The sequence below is a fragment of the Coturnix japonica genome, chromosome 11 (assembly GCF_054131305.1).
Source record: "Coturnix japonica strain WE chromosome 11, WE-NBRP24, whole genome shotgun sequence".
Lineage (NCBI taxonomy): Eukaryota > Metazoa > Chordata > Aves > Galliformes > Phasianidae > Coturnix > Coturnix japonica.
The window spans coordinates 8,299,159-8,320,955 of record NC_140673.1 but is presented as its reverse complement, the minus strand read 5'-3'; the positions used below and the strand labels follow the sequence as shown (position 1 = coordinate 8,320,955).

Sequence of the window (21,797 nt, the reverse complement as noted above, 5' to 3'; positions counted from 1 at the left end):
CTCCATAGAAGTATCACCAAGTCAAAAACACGAAGATTAATTTATTTATAATGACTTTGGTAAACAGCATCCCCAAACCTAAAAATTCTTAATGCACAAGAGAGTTGAATGGGAAAATGAATAACATGTCAGAAACAATAAACAGTCCTGCTACGGCTCTGTCTCTGCTAACTTGAATTAAAATATATATAAAGTGTTCTGGGAACTGAAGCAATGCTTCAGTTCAATAAAAGTAATGCAATTAAAGAGAGAGAATCCTGTTTTTCCTCTGCTTGCAATTTGAAATGAGAGCTTCCTCAAACTTGTGCCCATTGTTGGAATCCAATTCAGGATCCCAGCTTATCAAATTCCCAGTGCTGACACCGTGCCTTTCAGGTATGTCATGGTTTTGTAATTTTGTATTTGTATAACAAGGTATTATAGAGTACTACTCATCCTACCAGCTCTGTCTATAGATATGTTTAATGTTCAGACACCCCATTTTGAAACAGACAAGCATTCATTGTGAATCAAAATGGAGTCACCAAATTTGTGTTCAGACAGCTCTTCTTTTCTGCAAGGCAACAAAGGAAAATGTGTTAGCGTAAAGTTGTCTCAGTGTTTTTTGAACTCAAGATAGCTTTGCAGGACAGCATACCTACACAAAGCCGCAGATTTCTGAGACCCTGTAGAGCAAGCATCTCATTGTGTAATTCATCCAGGGGCTGAGAACTGCAGGGCTAATGAGCTCTCCTGCAGCCTCTTCCCCTGCAGGTGCTTCTCCAGGAGCACGATCCTAATTCAGACACCGCCATGCCAGGCATAACCCCTGAACAGACAGCAGCCCCTCCCGCCCAAAGAAAGCAATAGCAGCACTGCCATCTGACTATGATGAAAGCACAAACTTTTCCATTCAGTCAGTAGGAGAGCTGAATTAATTCATCGGCTTTTTTAATGCTGAGAGCTGTGTCTTGGGAATTCAGCATGTGAACATATTAATCTCTCTGATAGGCGATAATGCAATATATTACTACAGGGGAGCCAGCATATGAGCACCGTGACAGTGACCCTGACCAGCAAATGACTGAATGGGTAAGGAAAGAAGAAGCTTCTCTGGCTTGAAGGCACAGCCTCCACTTTGGCAGGCAGTCCTTCACTCTTGTCCTGCTCCTAATTTTCCAATGCGTTACTTTGTCACTTGGGTGTCCAGAAATGCTCATTAAGAAAGTATGTGACAGGCCCTGATAATACATGTCTGTGGTAAAATAATTGATCCCTCTTTGCAGTGGTGATCTCTAGCCCTCACAGGGCATGGTAGATTATTAGATGGAAGGCACTCTTTGATGGTCTCTAGAGTAATACATTACCAGACAGCAATGTGCCAGCAATCTATCATGTACAAAATCATGTCATCCCTGGAAAAGGGCCTGGCAGGAGGGGTTTAGAGGAGGATGAAGGTTTAATTATATTTGTGGAGGAAAAGATGTCCCAAAAAGAGTGGATAGCCTGGTTATTTATTGGCTGCTCAAAAGCATAAAACACAATCTAAGAAAAAGATCAGGCTCTGAGAAACGGTGGTTCACATTACTGTTGCAGGCTCTAGCCTTGAAGTCAAGTTCATACTGAAGAACAAAATTACCTCTTACAATATGTAGTTTACTTCTGAGAATGAAAAGGGTAAGAGACATATTAGTAACGTTGGCATTAGTAGAGGCAGCTGTTTTTAGATATTTGGTATTTCGGGGATGTGAGTGTAGCATCATTATTAGAAGTACAGCTTACTATACTATATTCCTCTGCAAACTTTCCAACAGTGAGCAGATGGTTACCCTATTACCAACCATTTGCATTTAACATATTGTAATGATTTATATACCACATGTCACCGAGCAAAGTGAAAACAGTCAGTGCCAACTAATTAGTTGAGTGTGAAGACGCATATCTCCATGTACAAGCATATATCATTATCGTAATCAGATTTTATCTTTTTGGTTGTTAATAGGTTTCATGTGCAACGTCACAGAAATACTGATGGTAATTAAACATGACCCATGGTGTCCCTCCATCATCAAGACAGCGCTGCTATCATTAACATTTATACTGGTACTCCTGTTGTGCTGTTTATGAGTGACTGTGCAGGATGGACAGATTATAACAAACCATTGTGCCTCTCTGCCATTTTTTCTTAAGTGTATTTCAAAGTATTTGATAGATCTTACTATATCAGATATCGTATCATATTACAGCTTAACACACATCTAGATAGGGTGGAAGTGGGAATACTGAATGGTAGAGAACAAAGACACTGCATAGCTCCTATAAAGACAGAAATGAATTCAAGGATGAAAATGAAAGCAACTGAGGACATATCACAAGAAATTCCAGGAGGGTTGCAAGGAATAAGCAGACAACTACTGATATCTTTAAAGCCATCGAATTCAGAAGAAGGACTAAATAGTTCAAAGGAAGACTTTAAGTTTAGAAAAATGCCCTCTGGCACTGGGATATGTGTGTGCGTATATACCATATGTGTTCCACTATCCATACTATGTCCCAAGGCCTGCTTTAATCCATAGTATGAGGCAACTATTATTAGCCTTTTATTGAATTGTTTTTGTTTGTTTACAGGCTTATGTTAAAATAGTGGTCTTCACTCCAGTGTGGTCAAAATAATCATCTGTGAAATGCAAAAGTTTCTTCTGAGTATGGCTGTCTTTCAAACAAAAAAATCATACCAATGGGATATTTCCTTTGAATTAGTTGCTGTTGCTGCTTGCTAGAAGCTTGGATGATGTGCTGTGTGAGGAAGCAGATACTTAACAGATAGATTCTAAATTTCCAAGGGCTCTGTGAGCTGTAGAAATTAGAAGTCTGCTTTCAAATGGTTTCATACATGAGAGTATGTCAAGTCCTGCTCCCTCCTAATGTCATTATGATATATCCTGCCACTCACCATCCTTTCATTTTTACCGTATTCCACAAAGCTAACCAGGACACAGCCTGTTCTGCAAAGGGCTGCAGCTAACATTATGCTTTCCTCCTGCGTCAGCAGCCAGACATTCTCTTGGGAACTCTACCTGCAGTGTAACCTTTCATCTCCTTTTTCTTGACCGTATTGCTGTGTGCTAAATTCATAGCATTGCTTTTTCTTTCTGTAGCTCTTTCCTTGCTTTTCCACAAACAATGTTATCATTTTCAATGAAATCGGAATTACAGTAGTGCTGAACGCTTACTCTGTTGTTTAGCCCAGCTAACAAAATGTTTTATCTGTTTTATTGAGGGTCTTTGGTGCTGACTCATTTACACTACAGCCCTCTGCGATCATTTAAGAATCATGATGACTCCCTTCATGCATGGATCACTGGTACTGCTGAGGCACACTAATCCCAGAGAGGTACTAGAGCAAATGACAGGTAGGGATCTCACAGCCCCTCTGTAACAATTCACAAGAACAAGGCTACTAGACCTTGACCTTTATTATTAACTTTCAGGTTTTCTTGTCTCTGTGTTACTGTGTCACTGGACTTCCCCTGAAATTAGCAGAACTGTCCTGCCTTATTAGCTAAGGCTGGCAGAAGATGAGAAGATGGAGAGGTATGTTTTTGTTCATTATTTATGTATCTTTTTCCCCTATTTCTTTCAAGTAGAAACTGTGACAACCTTGCCACTTCTGTCACTGATGTTCTTTCCTTCCTTCTTCCTCCCTTCCTTTTCTTCACTTCTTTTCTCTCACTTCTCCTGTATTTGAAAACCATCAGTTAAGTACAGGTAAATGAAATCACAGAAATCACTACTGATTTACAGGACGGCACCTGAAACTAGTAGTGGGTTTGGTCTTTTATTTCAATATGTAGCTTCACATTCTGTACAGTACATTTACTACAGTGCTGTACTGAAGGAAAAGAAGTGGAAAGAAAGAAATGTTAACTGTCTTAGTTTCAAACATTTTCCTAAATCACAGATGATGTCTTATTTTTTTACAACAAAAAAGATTAGTAGAGAGAGAGAAATATCACCTGTGTCAAGAAAAATCATATGTGTATTCTAAGTCCTGCTACTACCTTCTGAGGAACTTGTTAATTTAATGAGTGTCCTTGAAAACTCATCTCCTTAACACATGTAATTAAGTACAGAAACAGACAAAATTGACTGCAGAAAAGCTCACCATGTGGGTACTGGTGGAAGGGATCACAATCATGGAAAAACAAAACAAAACCTCTGCAGATGGATAGTTCCTGTTACTTGTGAAATAGTTGAGAGAGATTTTAAACTTTTAACATGATAGTATGTTGTACTGCTCCAGCTTGGATCATGTACATATTATCACTGATACAACCTAAAGGACATCCCAGTGCCGGAGATCATTTGTACATGTGATCCAGAAAATCTTTAGGCATTAAATTGAAATCTTTTGAAATGAAAAGCTTAAAGGAAAGAAAGTTTCTGCAAGACATCGGAATCACCAAATTTATTCAGAAAGGCTCTCTGGATAGCTTCACAGCATATGAAGTAACACAGAAAGTAAAAGTCTCATTTCTTTCATCAGGAGCTTCATCTCTATTTCTTTAATGTTCAATGGCAAAATGAATTATACTACAAAAAAGCTTGGCTTCTCTCCTCAAACACTGATTCTGCATGATATGGGGTTTCCTTGAAAGGCAGCTGAGGGAGATCAGTACTGAAATACTTGACGTTTTGCAAAATGGGCCAAAAGAAAAGATGATCAAATGCTAATGAGGAAAGGTGGTGTGTGAAATCTGGTGGTTTAATTCCACTGGCTTCAAAAGGAAGTAGCAGAATTAAAGGCTTTGTCAGCCTTCCAGATTCTAATGCTCTGCTCCCCTTTAAGTAACTACAAGACTGAAACCACTCTGAGCTGATTGCCAGGACTTATGTAATCAGGATGGCAGGTGGAAACAAACATTGTTTAGTAACACTGGAACATGGTCAGAAATAAAACCTGTCTATAACCCTGGTAAACCACTGGAGACTGCTAATGTGAAAATAAACACAGTAACTATTCACTTATTTCAGTTCCTGATGATCTTAGATTTGTTTACAGAAAAAGAAGGGTAATCTTCCTTACTGACATAGTACAGTAGATAAATTTTAAAAGCTAATTGCACTTGGGAGTTAAGGATAAATTGACATGCTCTTAAATACACAAGTTTTTTTTTCTGCTCTTATTCTCTAATGAGTTTATAATTAAATTGGAGAAATTGCTAGAATTACTCCAAGTACTAGTGAAAATAACCTGCTTGTGAAGTGTTCTTGTAAAATAAGAGTAATCCAGCACAGTAAATATATAGTTGAAAAATGAATAGTATTTGCCTGTCCTCTTAAAAGCTTAATGCCAACATATCTTCACTTTGATTGTCAGGTTTTGAGCTGAATGTTAATGAAAACTTTTCCCTATAAATAAAAGCAAAGCACATTTTTGCACTCCCATTTCCATTGGTCAAAGTTCTGCTTTAGGGTACATCGCAGAGGGATATTCTTTCAGTGTTGTCAAGTGCATGCCAGAATAACACTCCATATATAATCCCATTGATCCATCCACGTGAGGAACTGCCCAGGGCCCGGCACCCAAACTGGGGGCACGGCTCTCTGCAGTATGAGCGTTGGAGAACCAGCAGCCCAGTGTTACAGGGGGCTACAGGGCAGGATGACAAAAAAGGCAAAAAACCCCAAGCCCCAGAGTAATAAGTATACCTTCCTCAAGTGTAATTTGGTCAGGTTCTGAGATGGATTAAATTTGGAAGTGATAATGTGAGAGCAAGTAACTGTTAAAAATGAGGATATTTTTCACATTACCTACTGCAAGTTAGAGGTTTCTATTACTGCTAGAACTGCAAGTGTAGCTGTGGCCGGGCCAGAAAACTCTGTAGCTTAAATACAGAGGCTTCAAGGCAAGAAGAATACAAAAAATAAATTTGAAAGGGCTTAATAACATTGTATTGAGGCTGGGTATTCTAGTGTCAAAAAGAAACCGTTGGCTCTTAGATCAAAAACTAATCACAAAATAACAATGTGGGATGAAATTTTTCTTCGGTTTAGCTAGACAGTCATTCTATATCCACTGGGGATATATTTATATACATTTACTATTGTCTGAAATTATAGTAAATGTGCATATTATTGACAACACAGAAGTTGAACAAAAAATATTTTGGAATGAATCCAGTTAAACCTTTAGCAGTCAAATCCAAAATCTGCTAGGAACCTTTTGCTTGACTTCAAAGGAACTATTATCAGCATTTTAGTGAAAAAGAGCTGTGTGCTTACTGTCAGGGCTGTCCTTCTCAAGGTATCTGGGATCTGCAGAGCCTACTGCACATCCACCTCCTCAAGCAGTGAAAGGAAAGAAACCTTCCTGAGGTTACCACATGGGGTACCTTTGATTCTCTGCTGCAGGTCAGAGAATTGTCTACTCTTTTCTGGTTTCCCATCCCAGAAGACTTTATTTATGCATTAATCGACCTTTCTAGCTGCTAGGACCATCTTGCTTCAGCAGTTAATTAACACAAGTGCCATAATTTAATACAGTTAATGCTACTTGATGCCCTTTAATGTACCTTCCATTAGTGATATTATTGTAGTATTACCCTGTAAATTAAAATGAGATCAAGACTAAGAGAGGCTCTCTTTAATTAAGGTACTGGCACACTACATCGTCCATTATTCACTAGAAAAAATCACTCCGATTTAGTGAAGCAGGCCATCAGTAAGTCAGAATTAGTTCATGTGGATTATTAGGTTTCTTGAATAATATGAGCACAATGGGGCTGCTGAAATTGCTAACAGCCAGGCAGCCAGGTTTCCTTTTTTTTTTTCCATCATCTTAATAAACACACAATGAAAGAGGTAAACTGAAGATGAAAAAACAGGTTCATTGCAACCATTAAGAACACACCGGCTTTTATCTCTGATGCAACATACATCAGGTTTACTTTACACCAAACTGCAAAGCAGTGACAAAAGGAACCATATATTAAGTAGGAAAATCTCCTGTCTTTAATTCATTCAATGTTTTGTATATTAAATTTGGCAGCTTTAAGATAGATGTTTTCCATTGGCACTGATTTTTAAATTACAGCATGAAACAAATTTTAAGCTCCCTTTGGAACGTGCTATTTTAAGCATTGGTGATTTTAACTTTATTTAAACTACAGGTTATATTTTTAACAAAGGGACGAGTTTCAAGATGTATCTGCTAGCATCAAGCTTTTAGGTATCATCCCTTTGTATCCCACCCTCATGGAATCCTGTTTAGCCTAGCTTTATCGAAGTCTCAAAGCATAGAACGTGAAAATTTGTAGGAAAAAAAAATAAAAAAAAATTATAAATTAATTTTCAGTTAATATCCTAGATTAAAGTGAAAGGGCTGGAAAGTTCAGCTGAATAAGAAATGTGCACATAACAGCCTGTAACTCTTGCCTCCTCCCCTTTTCAACCCCTACATTCCATGATTCTGTGGTCCCACACCTGCCACCACCACACCAGGGCATGTGGCCAAAATGCTTGTTTGAAGACATAGCAGAGGGAGCCAGTAGAGTTTCTGGTATGAGACTACAAATACCTCAGACTGTCTGACAATGGCCTATTGCAAGAGGCTCTTCACTGTGACCAAATAATCAGGGCATGCATACTTAGTAATAAGCAAGGCTCACTTATTAGGAATAAGCAAGAAAGGCTCGCTATGTGTTGAGGTTAAGGACCCCAAATCCCTAAAGAGCCATTCTTATTAGCACAAGAGTGATAAGAATTCACACAGATCTAAAGATCTAAACTAGTGAGACAGTATTATATATCAGATAATTCTGTTAACACATAAGTTGAATTACTGTTGCATTTAGACAACAAGCTTCAGCATCAGATAAGCTCTCTTTACAGTTAGGCTTCATTTTTGTAGATAGTTGTTCAAAAGATTGCTGTATCCCAGCTACATTTGGAAGGTTTCAGTTTCTAATTTACATGCAGTACATTCTTTTTTTTTTTTTTTTTTTCCCTCCCTTCTTAAATGCTTTCTTTGACAAGACACTGGTAGTCTAATTGAAGCATTCCTGGGTTTTCAAATGGGAAACAACATTTCCTTGAAGTGTAAGAGTGTAAGGAACTTAAAATCCTGATCTGTGGTGTGATCTCTCTGCACATACAACCTATTAGGAGCCCCAAGGAGAAAGGGTGCACATGAAGTAGAACATAATTGACTGTTTTGATATGCTGGAGTTAGTATTACAAAACTGTTGGAAACACTGTCCTAAGTTGCCCATGATCCATTTAGCCTGGTCAAGAGACTTCTGAAAAACAATTAATTTACAGTATAACTAATAAGAGTTACAAAAAGAATTCTTCAAACAGGAAACTTTGTCTAAGAATTTTACACTTACAATTAATGTCTTTATGTATGAGTATGGGTGTGGATGCAGAACATTGTAACTACATGCTATATCTATGGTCTTGCAGAAATCCTTATTCATTAGAATCTCTATGTGTCAGCAATACTTCATATAAATTCAGATCATCTATTTTTCAATAGATCGCATCACATCAATTTGATTCTATTTTGACTGTATCGATCTATTTGTATATCATGGAAAATACTTAAGAACTTGAAAGGCTTGTATAAAAGAGGGAGAAAATAGTAAACCCAAGACAGGAATGATAAAATACAGCAAACAGTGTATTAGACATTTAATATCTCTATTATTTTTCACTTGTTCCTGTGTCTGGAAAAATACCTCAGCCCTCTAAGATAAATTAGCTTTCCTGTTTGTTTTGATATCTGGCTTCTCTTAAGAATATATATAAATAAATAAAAAGGAAGGTTTGAACTCTCTGAAGGTACAGAGGAAAACAAAAAGGCAAAAGTGTAAATTAGAGAGTTTAGTGAATGGCTAATAGAGAAGGTTACATTTGTTTCTTCTGAATAAATATGCATCCAAGATGCACAGTAAGGATATCACCCTTCTGCTTGAGGTCATCAGTCAATTGCTAGTTAGAGCTGGTAAGAAAATTTCCCCATACAAATGTCACTGCACCTTTATTATTTTTGAGTCTACAACACCTGATACCAGCCCTTGCTTGCCACAGAGGGCCAATCCGTCTTGAACCTGGATGAGTAATAATCTTTGTTGCATTCAGATTAGTCTCGCCCTCCAAAATGCTGCTAGTTTTTCCACTCTGCTTCAGCTTCACTGCATTTCAGAACTCATTGAAGCAGAAGGAGTAGACTCTCATCTCTGTTGCCTCATTGTCTGTATGCAGTTTGCCCTACTGGAAAGAATCTATGCAAAGGATGCTTTATCAGTTGATTCTTTCATTAAAGGCCTAGAAAAAATAATGAAACAGAATCCCTCTTCTCAATTAACTGCCCCCAAAGGAGGCTTCAACTGTATAAAAGCAAAAGAAGAGTCCCTGAAAAGTGTCATAATGCCAGGTTGAAATCCTGAGCCAATGTAAGAAAATGCTTTAATCATTCAGGGCTTTGCAGGCTAGTGACAGCAAACACCCATGATTTAGTGCCACTGAGTCAGAAACTTCTAGTACTATCAGAAATGAGCCAAACAAATTTCCAGTGAACACATTTTGGCTGCTCTTCTTCCTGTGTTTGGGAAAATAAACAGTTATTGCATAACCTCTATAAGCAAATGCATATGCTTGTTCCTAAAGGTTTATAATCTCTTACCTTCCATATACCCTTATATCTGAGATGGCATAAAAGTACCGTGCCAGGTGTTGCTCATCTACATATATTTCTCCAGTTGCTGGTCTAAGCAATCTTATCCTCAGATCTGTGATGGTGAAGAAATCTCTCAATTTCTTGGTTGTGTCAAGCTGGCCATAAAGAGAAGCCATATTATGAAGCCGAGGTCCAGCAAAAAAAGCAAATCTATCTTTGATTTCAAAGTGGATTATTTTACTGTTTGTCATATACCCAGTAGAGTATTCTTCCGTGCAAATGATTTCTAGGACTGTATGCTGTGATAAATCCCTCACTGATTTTGGATCCATGTGGAAAGCATCTAAACAGTCTGTGGCATAATATTGATAGGGCTGCCATGTTCGTCCATAATCGAGGGATTTCTCCAGGATCATTTGGTCTGGACGGCCAGATTCAAAAGTGATAACTATGTTATCTGTCAGCTCAATGGTTTTGTTCCAGGAGAGTGTAATATTAACATGAAGAGGCTTTGGATAATCCTTCCAAGTTGTGGACTGCCAAAATGTGGATGGATGTCTTCCTTCAAGATCAAACATCAGTTCCGGAGGATGAGCCAGTTCTTGGGTACTTGCATCACATTCATTATTGCACATGTAGGGGTTTCCCTAGAAAAGAGGAAAACAGGTTTACAAGAGGAACAGTGTAGTGACTGTGACATATAAAGATGTTCTGTAGTTGGCACATGACAATTTTTAATTCAAGATAGATATGAAACTGGGAAAGAAGAAATGAGTGCTTGCAAGGAATACTTTTAACTAGATTTATTTTGTACAGAAATATACAGCACATTTACTTTCGTGCTGTAAACATTTTCCTCAGTATACTTTAGGGAAATAAACTAGCTTATTTATCCTTGTATTGGGCTTATGTGGAAAGATTTTGTTAGCAGGAGTGGAAGTGGAGTGACCAGCCACAAAGGACCAGGAATGGCAAGGAAATGTCTAACTGCTCAGTAAGTCTGATTCTTCTTAGAAAGATTCAACAGCCAAGAGAATTCCTTTTTAAACCAATTATGCTCCTCAAGAGCTTCATTCATAAAGGAAGCAATTTTTGGAGTGAAAATTATTAAGTCAGCAGTATAGCCTCTACGCACTCTGTATGAAACAATAGGCACTACAACTTCATGTTCCCTTTCACCCAGGTGTGAAATGAAAGATAATTAACTCTATTTCCAGCCTAGCACTGTCCTTTCTTAAAACACTGACACTCTCCATCAGAAGTCACTAGAAAAATTAGTGCACAACAAGTTTGATTCAGACTTCTGCCACCTTATTACAGGGTAGAAAAGTACAGCAGGAAAGACTTTTCATGAAGCACAGCCTCCAATTTATCGGGACAAGATAATCCACCACTTGATTAGATGGGGGATGCCAGCAGCTGCAGCTGGAATGCTGCCGAGGTGGCTGGAGGTCTGAACTGTGGATTGAGTTAAAAACAGCAACAAAAAGAGCTTGCCAATAATGCACAGCTTTTACTGCTACTTGTCCTCTGTAGCAAGGTGAAAGTGAATTATTCTCTCTCCGGCCTTTTGATGCATTAGCTTGCAAACTACAATCTTCCTCTCCTTCACAAAGGCTATTTTGTCTGCAGATTGGGGTATCTTGCAGCAGTTGCCAAGATATCAGACCCTGTAGGCTGCACTGAATCACGTCCATCTAATTTAAACTTTCAACAGTACATTAACATTTTTCTACTTGTTCATTCTGCATTTGTTTCAGAGAACAACATCTGCCCTGTATCTTTCTCTGTGTTCAGTATGGATTGTGGAGGAAGTTTTTAGTCACTGATGGTCTGCACTGCTGGGGAAGAAGTTGCACACGTCTGTATCCAGTAGTGCTGAATATGGACATAAGTGCAGCTGCGAATGTCATTAATCAGAGTTCTCCTCACCTGCCCTGATAATAGAACAAGCCCTGATATGATGATCAACCTTTTCTTTTCTTACAATTACAATTATTGCTTCTCTCTACCTCGAGGCCTCAGGGCAGTAAGGCTGTTCAATGCCATCCAGCATGTGAAATGAGCTTCAAACATGTCTCCACCTTGGTCACAGTTCTGCCCCTTGGCAAACTCCCATGAAACACGAGAAAAATGACTTCAGTGCTCACTTTCACCTCCCCACAAGCAACTCCTCTTCCCTGCACAGGGAAACACTTTTTTCCTTCCCTCTCCCATTAATACAACTGAATCCTAAAACTTACAACAATTCTTCAGGACTCAAAGTTAAGGAAAAAAAAAATAAAAAGAGTTATTTGAAAAGCAGAACGGTACTCATTAGACAGAAGGATTCAAAACATGGAACTGTAACTGAGAATATTCTGCAAAATGTGTCTATAATAAGTTCCTGTCACAGTTTTCTCGATTTCAAGCTCACGGTTACTATTCCTATGCCTTCCTTTTGAATAAAACAGTGAAAATCAAAATAAGTTTCAAGCAGAATAGATAACAGACTGAGTTTTTTGTTATTTAGCTCAATTTCATATAGCAGATACAAATACAAGGACATGCCACCTTACTTAGGCATTTTTATAAAGCACACTGTGAGATCTACAAGGTTCCGTACACTTGGAACAGATGTAAATCCAAATTTTGCAGAAAATGCTCAGTTACACAAGGCACATCTTGCTGAAGTTGACTAGAAAAATCCAGTCACTTCAGTGGCTACCATTATGAAGCTGTCTGCAGACCTATAATGTGCATCTTCTGTCATCTCCTTGGCAAAAGCCGCATCACTGGGAGGTCACAGGTATTGAAACATAGTAAATAAAAGCTATTGGATAGCAAGACACTTGTTAAGGGTTGCTTAAGGATGTCTTTGGTTTCCTACAGCATCAGCAGACAGTAAGGCCATTGTAATTCATGTTATAAACCAAACCTAAATGCTTCTCTGAGTCCCTGGGTAAAGGAGAAGGCATGTTATGCAATTCTGAGTGGATAATCCAGATTGCGGATTGTGCGGTGAATGCTAAATGTTAGCACTTGCATGCTTCTGAATGGTTCTCTCTATCTCTGTGGGCACAAAGCTTTTTGTGAAAGTTGATACCACTCTATTTAATGGCAGAGCACAGTGAGACACAGGCTGGGATGACAGCACGGCCCCACACCTAAATCTGTTACCAAACCACGCTGTAAGGAAAGCACTGCAAATGAGACTCCAGGTACGAAACTTCAGGCATTTCTTCCACCAAAAAAGAAATTATTCTTTTAATTCAATAGCACTCAATTCTCATTAAAGGGACAAATAGTTTGATTACACCAAAATAACCCATATGGAGTTCAATATTCTGGAGAGGAAACTTGAAAAAAAAAATAAGCCAATATAAGCTGATGAAATGAATGTCCTGAATTCTAGCACAGGTATGAGGAGAGAAATTACAATGCTAGATAAGATCCTCTCTGCCTGCTGGCACGGTGTTCAGTGATGAAATTTTGAAATATCTGACTAATGCTTCAGAGGCTTAGAATCAGACTCTCATTTTTCTACACATAACTTGGCTTTAAACTGTTTCTAATTAATCTTAAATGTAATTTATGTGTTAAATTGTATTGATATTACTAAAAAAGCTGTCTACGCGAAAGTTTGTTAATACACGTTAGTATGAAACAATTCAATTAACTGAGATTAGTTATGTATTTTAATGTCTACATCTCTAAGATAATCCTCTTTAAGGCCTCTATTTCAGTAAAATGAATACAACACAGAGAAACTTTCCCCTAGTTTGTCAAAGCTAAGCACATTCTGTGGTGGGAATGTCTTAGTGACCAGAGCATTAGCAGCGATAAATAATTTTGTGACCAGCAGGCAGCTGGAAACAGATCTTAAATTAAGTTCTTCAAGCAACAACTTTTCAGCTGGACAACGTGGAAAATATTTATAACTTTTTAAAATGATATTTACATCATTAAGAGATTTCTAAATAATTGAACACTACTACATACTTCTAAAGGCTTCACTGCCAATTAACATAAGAGGTTTCTGAGGTTTCTCTATATCACTACCAGCTAGACAAAAAACACAGTTTTGCTGTATGGTAGTTGGATTTTGGTACTAAATAGCTTCTTGCAGGCAGTCAAATTAAGTTGCTATTATTTTATGTCATGTATGGAATTCAAAATATTTCCCAAATCAGTACGATCACAGTTCAGAAGGTTGGCCTTTGGGATGTGCCTGTTAGCAGGCTCTGGCCCGCAGCCCCAGAGCTGCACACATTTTATCCTCTTCAGCCATGGTGGAAAAAAGCAGAGTTATCTGAGAATCTACTGACTGGTCCCAGGAGAGTTTCCCTTCAAGCATACAAATTTAGCCTGTGTTTGCACACAATGTCTGTGTCAGCGAGCTTGAATTCTGTCAGAGGTGTTCCGAACGGTGCAGGGGGTGCTGCTGGGTGGCGATCAGCTGAGCCACTGAGGCTTCTTACCAGGCCTATCTGTGAGCTCTGCTTGGTGACAAATGGGACAATGGGTAAGGATTTATGATAAGGATAGTGGTCATGTAACCTTTGAATATCAACAGGGCAGTTGGCAGCTCCTGTTCAAGGGTTAAAATCTGATCACTCTCAGCCAAAGCCTGCATCACAGAGATCCTTCTGTGCCATACACACAGGCTTAGAGCTTGATTGAAGATGTTGCTTCTTTCAGTCTGCTTCCTGTCCGTGCTAACACCTCATGGTCTTTTTTACTTGGGAACAAAGACAGAGGGGCTTAACCTTTCTTCAGCGTGAATATTGGAAGCTGTATCACAGATTACATGCTGTAATAGACACCTGGCTAAATCCCCACAGAGGATTATAACTTGCATTTTCAAACTGGTGAAGGCTGCTGAGGTCAAGCAGGCCAAGATTTTAAGAAGGAGCAAAATGAATTTTCAAGAAGCAAGTCACAGCAACTGACTTTTATATCGCTGCCTCAAGGTAGTTAGCTCAGAGGTACTAGATAAGAAATAAATACAGTCTGAATCAAACATGGAGTGTTTGATGATTGCATTCAGATCACACTTTTGGAAATAATAGAGTTTTTCTTTTTCAAAGGAGTATTACAAGTATTCCACTCAGTACCACGTGGTATGTTGCAGATGACTAATTAGACAGTAATAACCGAATGTGACCATTGTTCTAATGCTTACATTTTCCTTGCGATTTCTAAACAGGAGTTAGGTGTTTACTGTGACACAGCCATCTCCATTAGCAGGGAGATACTACTCATTAGGAGTTTTCCCTTTCAGGGCAGTACAGTGGAATGGCAAGGCACAAAATCTGTCGCATAATTATTTATGTTGTCAAATGCACTACATCCATTAGCTGGTTTGAGAGCATCCTCGTCAACATTTGTAGAATTATTGTTGTGAGGAAGACAAGGTTGGCTGCAGACAAGAACATTTTACCATCAATAACCTTTCATCACTACAGTGACAGCATTTTAAGTTAAAGTGATTTAAGCTAAGAAAGAAAAAAATGCTAAAATCTCAGTGGAAGATTTGATGTGCTCAGAGCTCCCGAGTGAGAGGCATTTGGATGGTCAGACAAGCACTTTGAACTCTGAGCTGCAGGCTGTACACTGTGAATTTGCCAAAACTAGCAAAAAGAATATAAAACAATGTTTAAATCAATAACTTCTGGGGAGACTTAAAAAGATTGAGCCAACGAGGACGCAACTGGCCAAAACAAATAATAACACTTAACAACTTTGTGCACTTTTAAGTTGGAAAATATGTTGCAGATTATGGCCCTGGTCCTGAAAGAAATTCAGTGTAAAAAAACACCAGATCTTTTTAAGAGATCTATTAGTCTGTAAAGATTTTGGCACTTTGTCTCATGAAACACAGGCCTAACTAATTAATCTTCATGACAACAGCTTCATGAGAAAGAGAGAAACTATCCCAAATATACATATAGCTCAGAAACTGAAAAAAACAGCTTTACATGATGAATTCTCTAAACCCTGTTTATATTGTATCTTCTTCCAAAGCCTTACAGTGTATCACCTAGGGCATTCCTAGTACCCAGAGTAGCTCATGGATTATTATTATTATTATTATTATTATTATTATTATTATTATTATTATTATTACTACTAGATCACGCCTTTCTCCAATACCAGGAACTGAAAATGTTTTATAGAAAAAACATTAAAAAATTTGCACTGTCATCTAGAGAAGACTGTTTTCCTCTTTCTATAGCCCTTCTTTGATGTTTAACAGGAATGTGGGGCAGAACTTATGTGATGTATAGAGGGAACAAATTATATCTTCTAAATCTCTTCAGGCTTCTGGAATTTTTTTGGTTCACACTAGAGTTACTGAGTCAACAAAACTACTACCATATAACTACTGATATTACATGTTCACATTTGCAAAGGCATTTAATTCCCATCAGAACATTATTTCTTTTTGGTTCCTCAGGATGCTTTTCTTTGAAATACATCTCAAGTTACAAGGTGAATGGATTTTGGTTTTTCCTCTGAAATAATGACTCACTTCTTGTGGGAAAAATCCTGCTCATTCCTAGTTGATAATTTAATGCTTTGAGGCTGTCTTTGAGTTGACAATGTTGCTGCTATTTTGACCACTTGGTGATTTTGGAATTAGTGGTATTTTTTGTCAGATATGCTGGCACTGACCTGAGTATATTTTTGTTGTTTGAAAACCTCAATATCGCTGTTTTACTCTTGCAACAGTGGGTATCTGGCAATATAATCACTTTCTTATTTATAGCTTTTGTAATGTCATGAGGTGCACACTACTGGGACCTCATCACACTTAGCTGTGGCTAAACAATATGACAACATTTCCAAGAAAATCTGAGTTTCTTTATATGCCAGACACATATTTAGGTTTGAGAAACTGAAATCACAGGGGATAAAATCCACTCCTGTCAGGATACTGGCACCTGTCCTGGCAAAATCAGCCCATCTGTCAGAGCCCTCCTCAGATACAGCAGCACAGGACATGGATCACCATGGCCCTGGCTCAGCACCCTGTCAGACTGGCTCATGCAGCTGTTCCACCAGTCTGCAGGGGCCTTGGTGGGAAAGAGTGCCCTTCAGTTTACATTCAGTGGTGTGATACAGACCTCATCTTGCTCAGTTTAGAATTTAGAAAGGAAGCCACTTTGGGAAGGTGTAAAAAAAGGAACTCTCTGAAGTTCTACAGTGCCATTTTCGTTTTAAGAAAAGCAATATTAAAGTAAGCTGGTGTGATCCTACTAAGGGATGGTCTCAGTTATTGCAGTGGATCACAGAAAGAATGGGAGCATTGTTAAAACCAAGACACTGGATCATCTCAGTGATAACAGAGGGAAATAGGGTGCTGGAAACAGTAAGAAATTCTTTTTTTTTTTTTTTTTTTTTTTTTTTTTTTTTTTTTCTTTCTGATAGAAATCATTGATTTGGAGTTTCAGTCCTTAAGGGACACCTATTGATTGCAAACAGACTAAGAAATATCCTGTGAGGACAACATGTTCCCCATCTGGTCTTAATGACTACAATCAGCACCACCTGATTCCCAGGCAAGGCCCTATTTAAATGCAGGTGAGAGGCTTTTATTTTGCTTTTTTTTTCTCTCCTCTCCTCGGTGCACTGTGGGCTTATGTTGCAGTTATTTTTTCTGTTGTTCATCAGAGAACTTTCTAGGTTACCCTACTGCCCAGTCCTTGCCATGTGGGTGGTTGTTGTTGGTTCCTCCTCTCTGTGCCAGACATGTGAGAATACTGCAAGGTGCTTTCCTGGTAGATGGCACAAATAACTATTCTGTTTTTATTCCGTACAGAGAAACTGAAGAAATACGCCTGGCGAGTCGTGGAGGCAGCAGAGATGTGATGGCTTCAGCTTCTGCCAAAGGTCGTTCTTAGTCTTCTCACTGGTTCCCACGGAAGCTCCATCTCCTGTGGTAAGGGTTTCTTTCTCTTTCTGGAGGACAGCTCTTGAGTAACATCTGTAAGACTTGTGCAAAGCAATGATGTAATGAATCCTGGCATTGGAGTACATTTAGATACAAAAATTTTAGCTTGATTTCTGTGTAAATAGAATGAAGTGAGTAGAAGAGTGAGAAGTGTTGTTTAACTGAAGAGCTGACATGTAACATTCAATGCACTGCTTTCCTGCACTAATTTCAGCAGTAGCATTTTGGATGGCTCTTCAAATAGAACATCCATCACAGTTCTGAAAAACTACTGCATGAGGTTAACAGTGAGTGATGTAGGAGCAATTAAAAACTGTAGAAGTATTGAGAAATGAGCACATAGCTTTGTAGTAAGTTAAATGAAAATGATATGAGTCTTTAAAGAGGAGAATTATCATAATGTTTGTGACCATATTTAAAAGGATGAAAAATGATAACTTTTCACCAAGGTCTGTGTGGTAACTGTTGAGTCATGGCCTGAACCACTGTTCTAGCACCTGGGGAAAGGACTGGTTAGCCCTGGGAGCACAGGTGAAGGCAATTCAGCTCTGTGATCAGAAGCAGTGGAGCCTGGCTGCATCTCCCTTAGACCCCACTTACAGGCTGACTGCCACAAACCTATGTCTGTCTGTTTGGAGAACCCTCCCTCCTCTATGGAGTCTTTCCTTTGAGCCTAGATCTTTAGAGATGGGTGCACACTTTTAATTTTCTTTCAAAATACCATCCAATCCACACTGTTCCCTTTGCTGTATTGCCCTTCCACTGCATTATCTTTCCAATTGTAACAAAGGTCTTACTGATTGCTTACATTATGGCAAGATTTTTGTATATAATCAGGTTTTCATGTATGTTATAAATCTTTACAATATGGCTGAACTGAAGCTTACCAACATAGTTTAATGTTGCTCATATCTCTTTGAGCAAAAATAAGCAAAAAAAAACCCAACAAAACAAACAAACAAACAAAACAAAACAAAAAAACCCAAAAAACCCTGTACTTTTCTCTTAACTATGTTATTTTTTTAATCTGGAAGGCTTCTAAAACATGATGTGATTCATTAATGTGACTCCAAGAATTAGCTCACAGTCCACCAAAGCTATCACAGCTTTATAATAATATACAGCTGTTCTACAGTACCCATCTGCTTGGAGTGGAACTGAAGGCTGCTATGTTTAACTGAGAGTTCAGAAGAATCCTACATAAGCAGAATCAAACTGTGTAATTCAAAATAGGAAGCAATTCCCAAACAGGACTTTTTGTTTATTCCTGCTACACCCAAGTATACAGTAGCAAGGGAAAGTTCAGTACAGGCAGTTGCTTTAATGATGAAGGAAACAAACTTAGAATGATATCCACTGAAGCCCTGTGCTTTTGATTTCTATGCAGGTTCTGACTCGGTAGTGAATGTTTGAAATGCTGATGTCACACTTGGAGAGTGTAAAACTAACTAAAACTTTTACCTACGCTTAGCACAATAGCTCAGGTTGCATGTTTAGTTTGGCTGACTGAATGGTGTGATAGGCAATATGCTTTACAATTAGTGCTTAACAATTTGCCAATTTTCAGATTCAGTGAATCTCAAATTGCAGTCACCGAGCTTTATTGTGTAGTTTAAAATGATGTTCTGAAGGCTGCGTTTGAGAGGATGGTGTGCACAGGAATGACCCTGAGCTGCAGCTGCCTTGCAGCCATGTGCTTACTTGTGGCCTCACATTTTCCTTGCAGCAAATCAAGGCAAGGTCTTCCAGATGCTACAGCTAATTTAACACTAAATTAGAATGATGTTATTTAAAGCAGCAAGAGCTTAGCTCTAAGTTGCAGGGTTGAAAGATAAGGGAATTCTTGAAAAATATCTTTCTGTGTGATTTTTCTTTCCATTCTGGTACCTTGCAGTGGATACACTTGGAAAATCCTTTCTTCCTTTAGAGCAGTACCTCTGTTGTGGGCTCACCACTGCCTTAGGCAGCCTAGCAGTTTGCTGTTTTCTCAGTCTCTTCCTTGTATTAGTGGGCTGAAGGTCACCAAAGATAAATTTCCTACAGACTTGGAGACCTCCACCTTTTTACCATCAGTTGTGCCTGTCACCTTTGTGCCTAGCAGTAGTGCAGTTATGTGGCGAGTAAGATGAGAGGACTCAAATGTCTAGAGTGCAAGTGTTTCTTTTCCCAGTTTGTTTTCCATTTGAATCAAGTCTCTGATCTGACATACAGCTTGGCTACACGAGTGTCAGAAGGGATGCAACAGCTGAGGATGGAAGCAAAGCAATACAGATTGGTGGCTTAAGGGCAACATCAAAGTGCATCATAAATTGTGAACAAAGAGCTAAATTGTCTGTTCTGTCACATTTGTGCTTATCTGTAAAAAGATTATTTATATGTATAAATATCACACATTCCAGTAGCTATTTATGCTGTAAAAGACTCTTCTGAAAGTATACATGTGCACAGGACTTTGGCATGACTGGTTCTATGCTGGCAAAATTGCTTTCAGTAAGTATGTTACCTCAAGGAATTATTAGGATTTTACTCTTCTTAAGAAGAGCACAGTTCAGGACAGCAAATTTGGGTTCTTTACTGTATGTGTAAATGTAGGTAGTGCACGCAAATGCTACTGAGGTCTATACAGAGGACATTTCTTCTGCATGTGTTCTATGATCTAAATTCAGGTGTAAAGAATTCTTTGTTTTCTGAAGTCAATGCTGTTTCCTCTCTGTATGCATACATACAGTTATATGAGCATACTTCGACTTTTTTTTCCTGCTTCATCTGAAAATTCTGTTTTTTTGGTGTTTTTTTTTTTTTGTTTGGTTTTTTTCCCTAAAAGTGAAAGTGTTCTGGAACTGTGAAATATGCTACACCTTGAAAGAGCAACTGTTTAAGTGGAAGGCACATTACATTATCTCATTGTGATGGTAGGCTTCACATTTTACTCTGAATACTGGCAAACTGTCATGATTAAGGCTGATATAGTAAAATGTTGCATTAAGCTATAGTAATTGACATGAAGTGTATACAAAACTATTTTCATATACTGAAACAGAAGTCTCTGTTCTAGAAAATAAAAGGGGGCCATAAGACAAAACCCAAACCACAGATAAGAAATGTCCTAAGGCCAGTTAAGTATCCACCCTTAGGGAACAGGTCTTACAATTTCTCATTTCTTTTAACTTCCTCTAACTTAAAAGATGCTTTTCTCTTGCCTAAATGTGTAACTACAACTAATATTCATGTCTATTCCTCATAATGTGTGGGATATGAAGTGCAAAGTATGCCAAGACAATGAGCAGAAGTGTACTAAATCCTCCACGGCAGTCATTAATGATTGCCTGTCACAAGCTGCAGTTGGCTTTAATTTAATTTTCGAGGTACAATTCCTGCCTCCTCCGTAGGAGACTTAAGGCTGCTGTAGAACACTCCTGAATGGCTGCATTAGTTAACCTGTTTATCAAATGTGGTACAAAACATGGAGGGATGTGTCTCAAATGTGCTGTTTTTCAAAAAGGAAGTCATTCTAAGTAAGTTGATATTTTATTAGTCTTTACAATGAGGCAAGTGTTGAGTGCAATTGAACAGTTAATTCTCTGAACGTTTATCTTTTACTTTGATAGCACTGGAAATAGGAAGCTTTGCTAAACCAAGGCAGGTTGTCTTTCCCTATAAATTACTGTCCCTATTCTGCATACTCAGACCAATTTAAATGGGCTATTCATTCAGTACTATGTAACATAGCATGTTTTCCTATGAATGAGGATAGCAAAGTTGTTACTCAGTTCCAGAAAATGTTGCTGAATTCATGCTGTAGTATGATACTTAGTTTTGCATCTTATTTCCCAGCTGGAGATCTCCAGATGATTTGCAGCGTTCAGCTGCCAGCAAAGTAACAGCTGGGGGAGAGCATCACAGAGGTGAAGGGATGAGCAGCGGTTAAGCCAAGAACTGACCCTTTTCCTTTACCCCACAGCTTTTCCCTAACAGAAGTTTTTGTCTTTGCTCTAATTTTATTTATTTTATTTTATATTTTATTTTATTTTATTTTATTTATTTATTTATTTATTTATTTGCTATAGAGAAAAGAAAGCAAGGAGCCAGACAACAAATAAGAGGAACTAAAAAGGAGAAATTCTGATTGGGAATGTTTCAATTGCACTTCTGGGACTGTCTGCATCCGTAGGCACAATTCATTCCAGTCCTGAGCATTAC

The 21,797-nt window shown here is 38.3% G+C and overlaps 3 protein-coding genes across 19 annotated transcripts in view; 2 read left to right on the top strand and 1 right to left on the bottom strand.

The window, feature by feature from the left end:
- LOC146759003 (uncharacterized) overlaps positions 1–17,582 on the top strand; it is a 44,199-nt gene extending 26,617 nt beyond the window's left edge. Inside the window, exons 8-13 of one of the 3 annotated variants that reach the window (XR_014932989.1) lie at positions 991–1,071; positions 1,982–2,013; positions 3,260–3,392; positions 3,471–3,573; positions 17,075–17,227; positions 17,466–17,582. Coding sequence is in view for 1 of the 3 variants with exons in the window: in XM_085512163.1 (XP_085368289.1) it covers positions 991–1,071; positions 1,982–2,011 (111 nt within the window). In the remaining 2 variants the exon portion in view is untranslated. Of the gene's footprint in view, positions 1–990; positions 1,072–1,981; positions 2,151–3,259; positions 3,393–3,470; positions 3,574–17,074; positions 17,228–17,465 lie in introns of those variants that run through there. The other 2 variants (XR_014932990.1, XM_085512163.1) reach the window with 2 other exon arrangements.
- The window catches only part of NTNG1 (netrin G1), a 149,124-nt gene that overhangs the window by 74,176 nt on the left and 53,151 nt on the right, over positions 1–21,797 (bottom strand). For all 15 annotated transcript variants that reach the window (XM_085512159.1, XM_032446167.2, XM_015869507.3 and 12 more), the window contains exon 3: positions 9,668–10,308. In XM_085512159.1, coding sequence (XP_085368285.1) covers positions 9,668–10,308 — 641 coding nt within the window. The remainder of the gene's footprint in view (positions 1–9,667; positions 10,309–21,797) is intronic.
- The window catches only part of LOC107317162 (uncharacterized), a 54,653-nt gene continuing 50,330 nt past the window's right edge, over positions 17,475–21,797 (top strand). The window contains exon 1 of the mRNA XM_085512162.1: positions 17,475–17,585. The gene's annotated coding sequence lies outside the window, so the exon portion shown is untranslated. The remainder of the gene's footprint in view (positions 17,586–21,797) is intronic.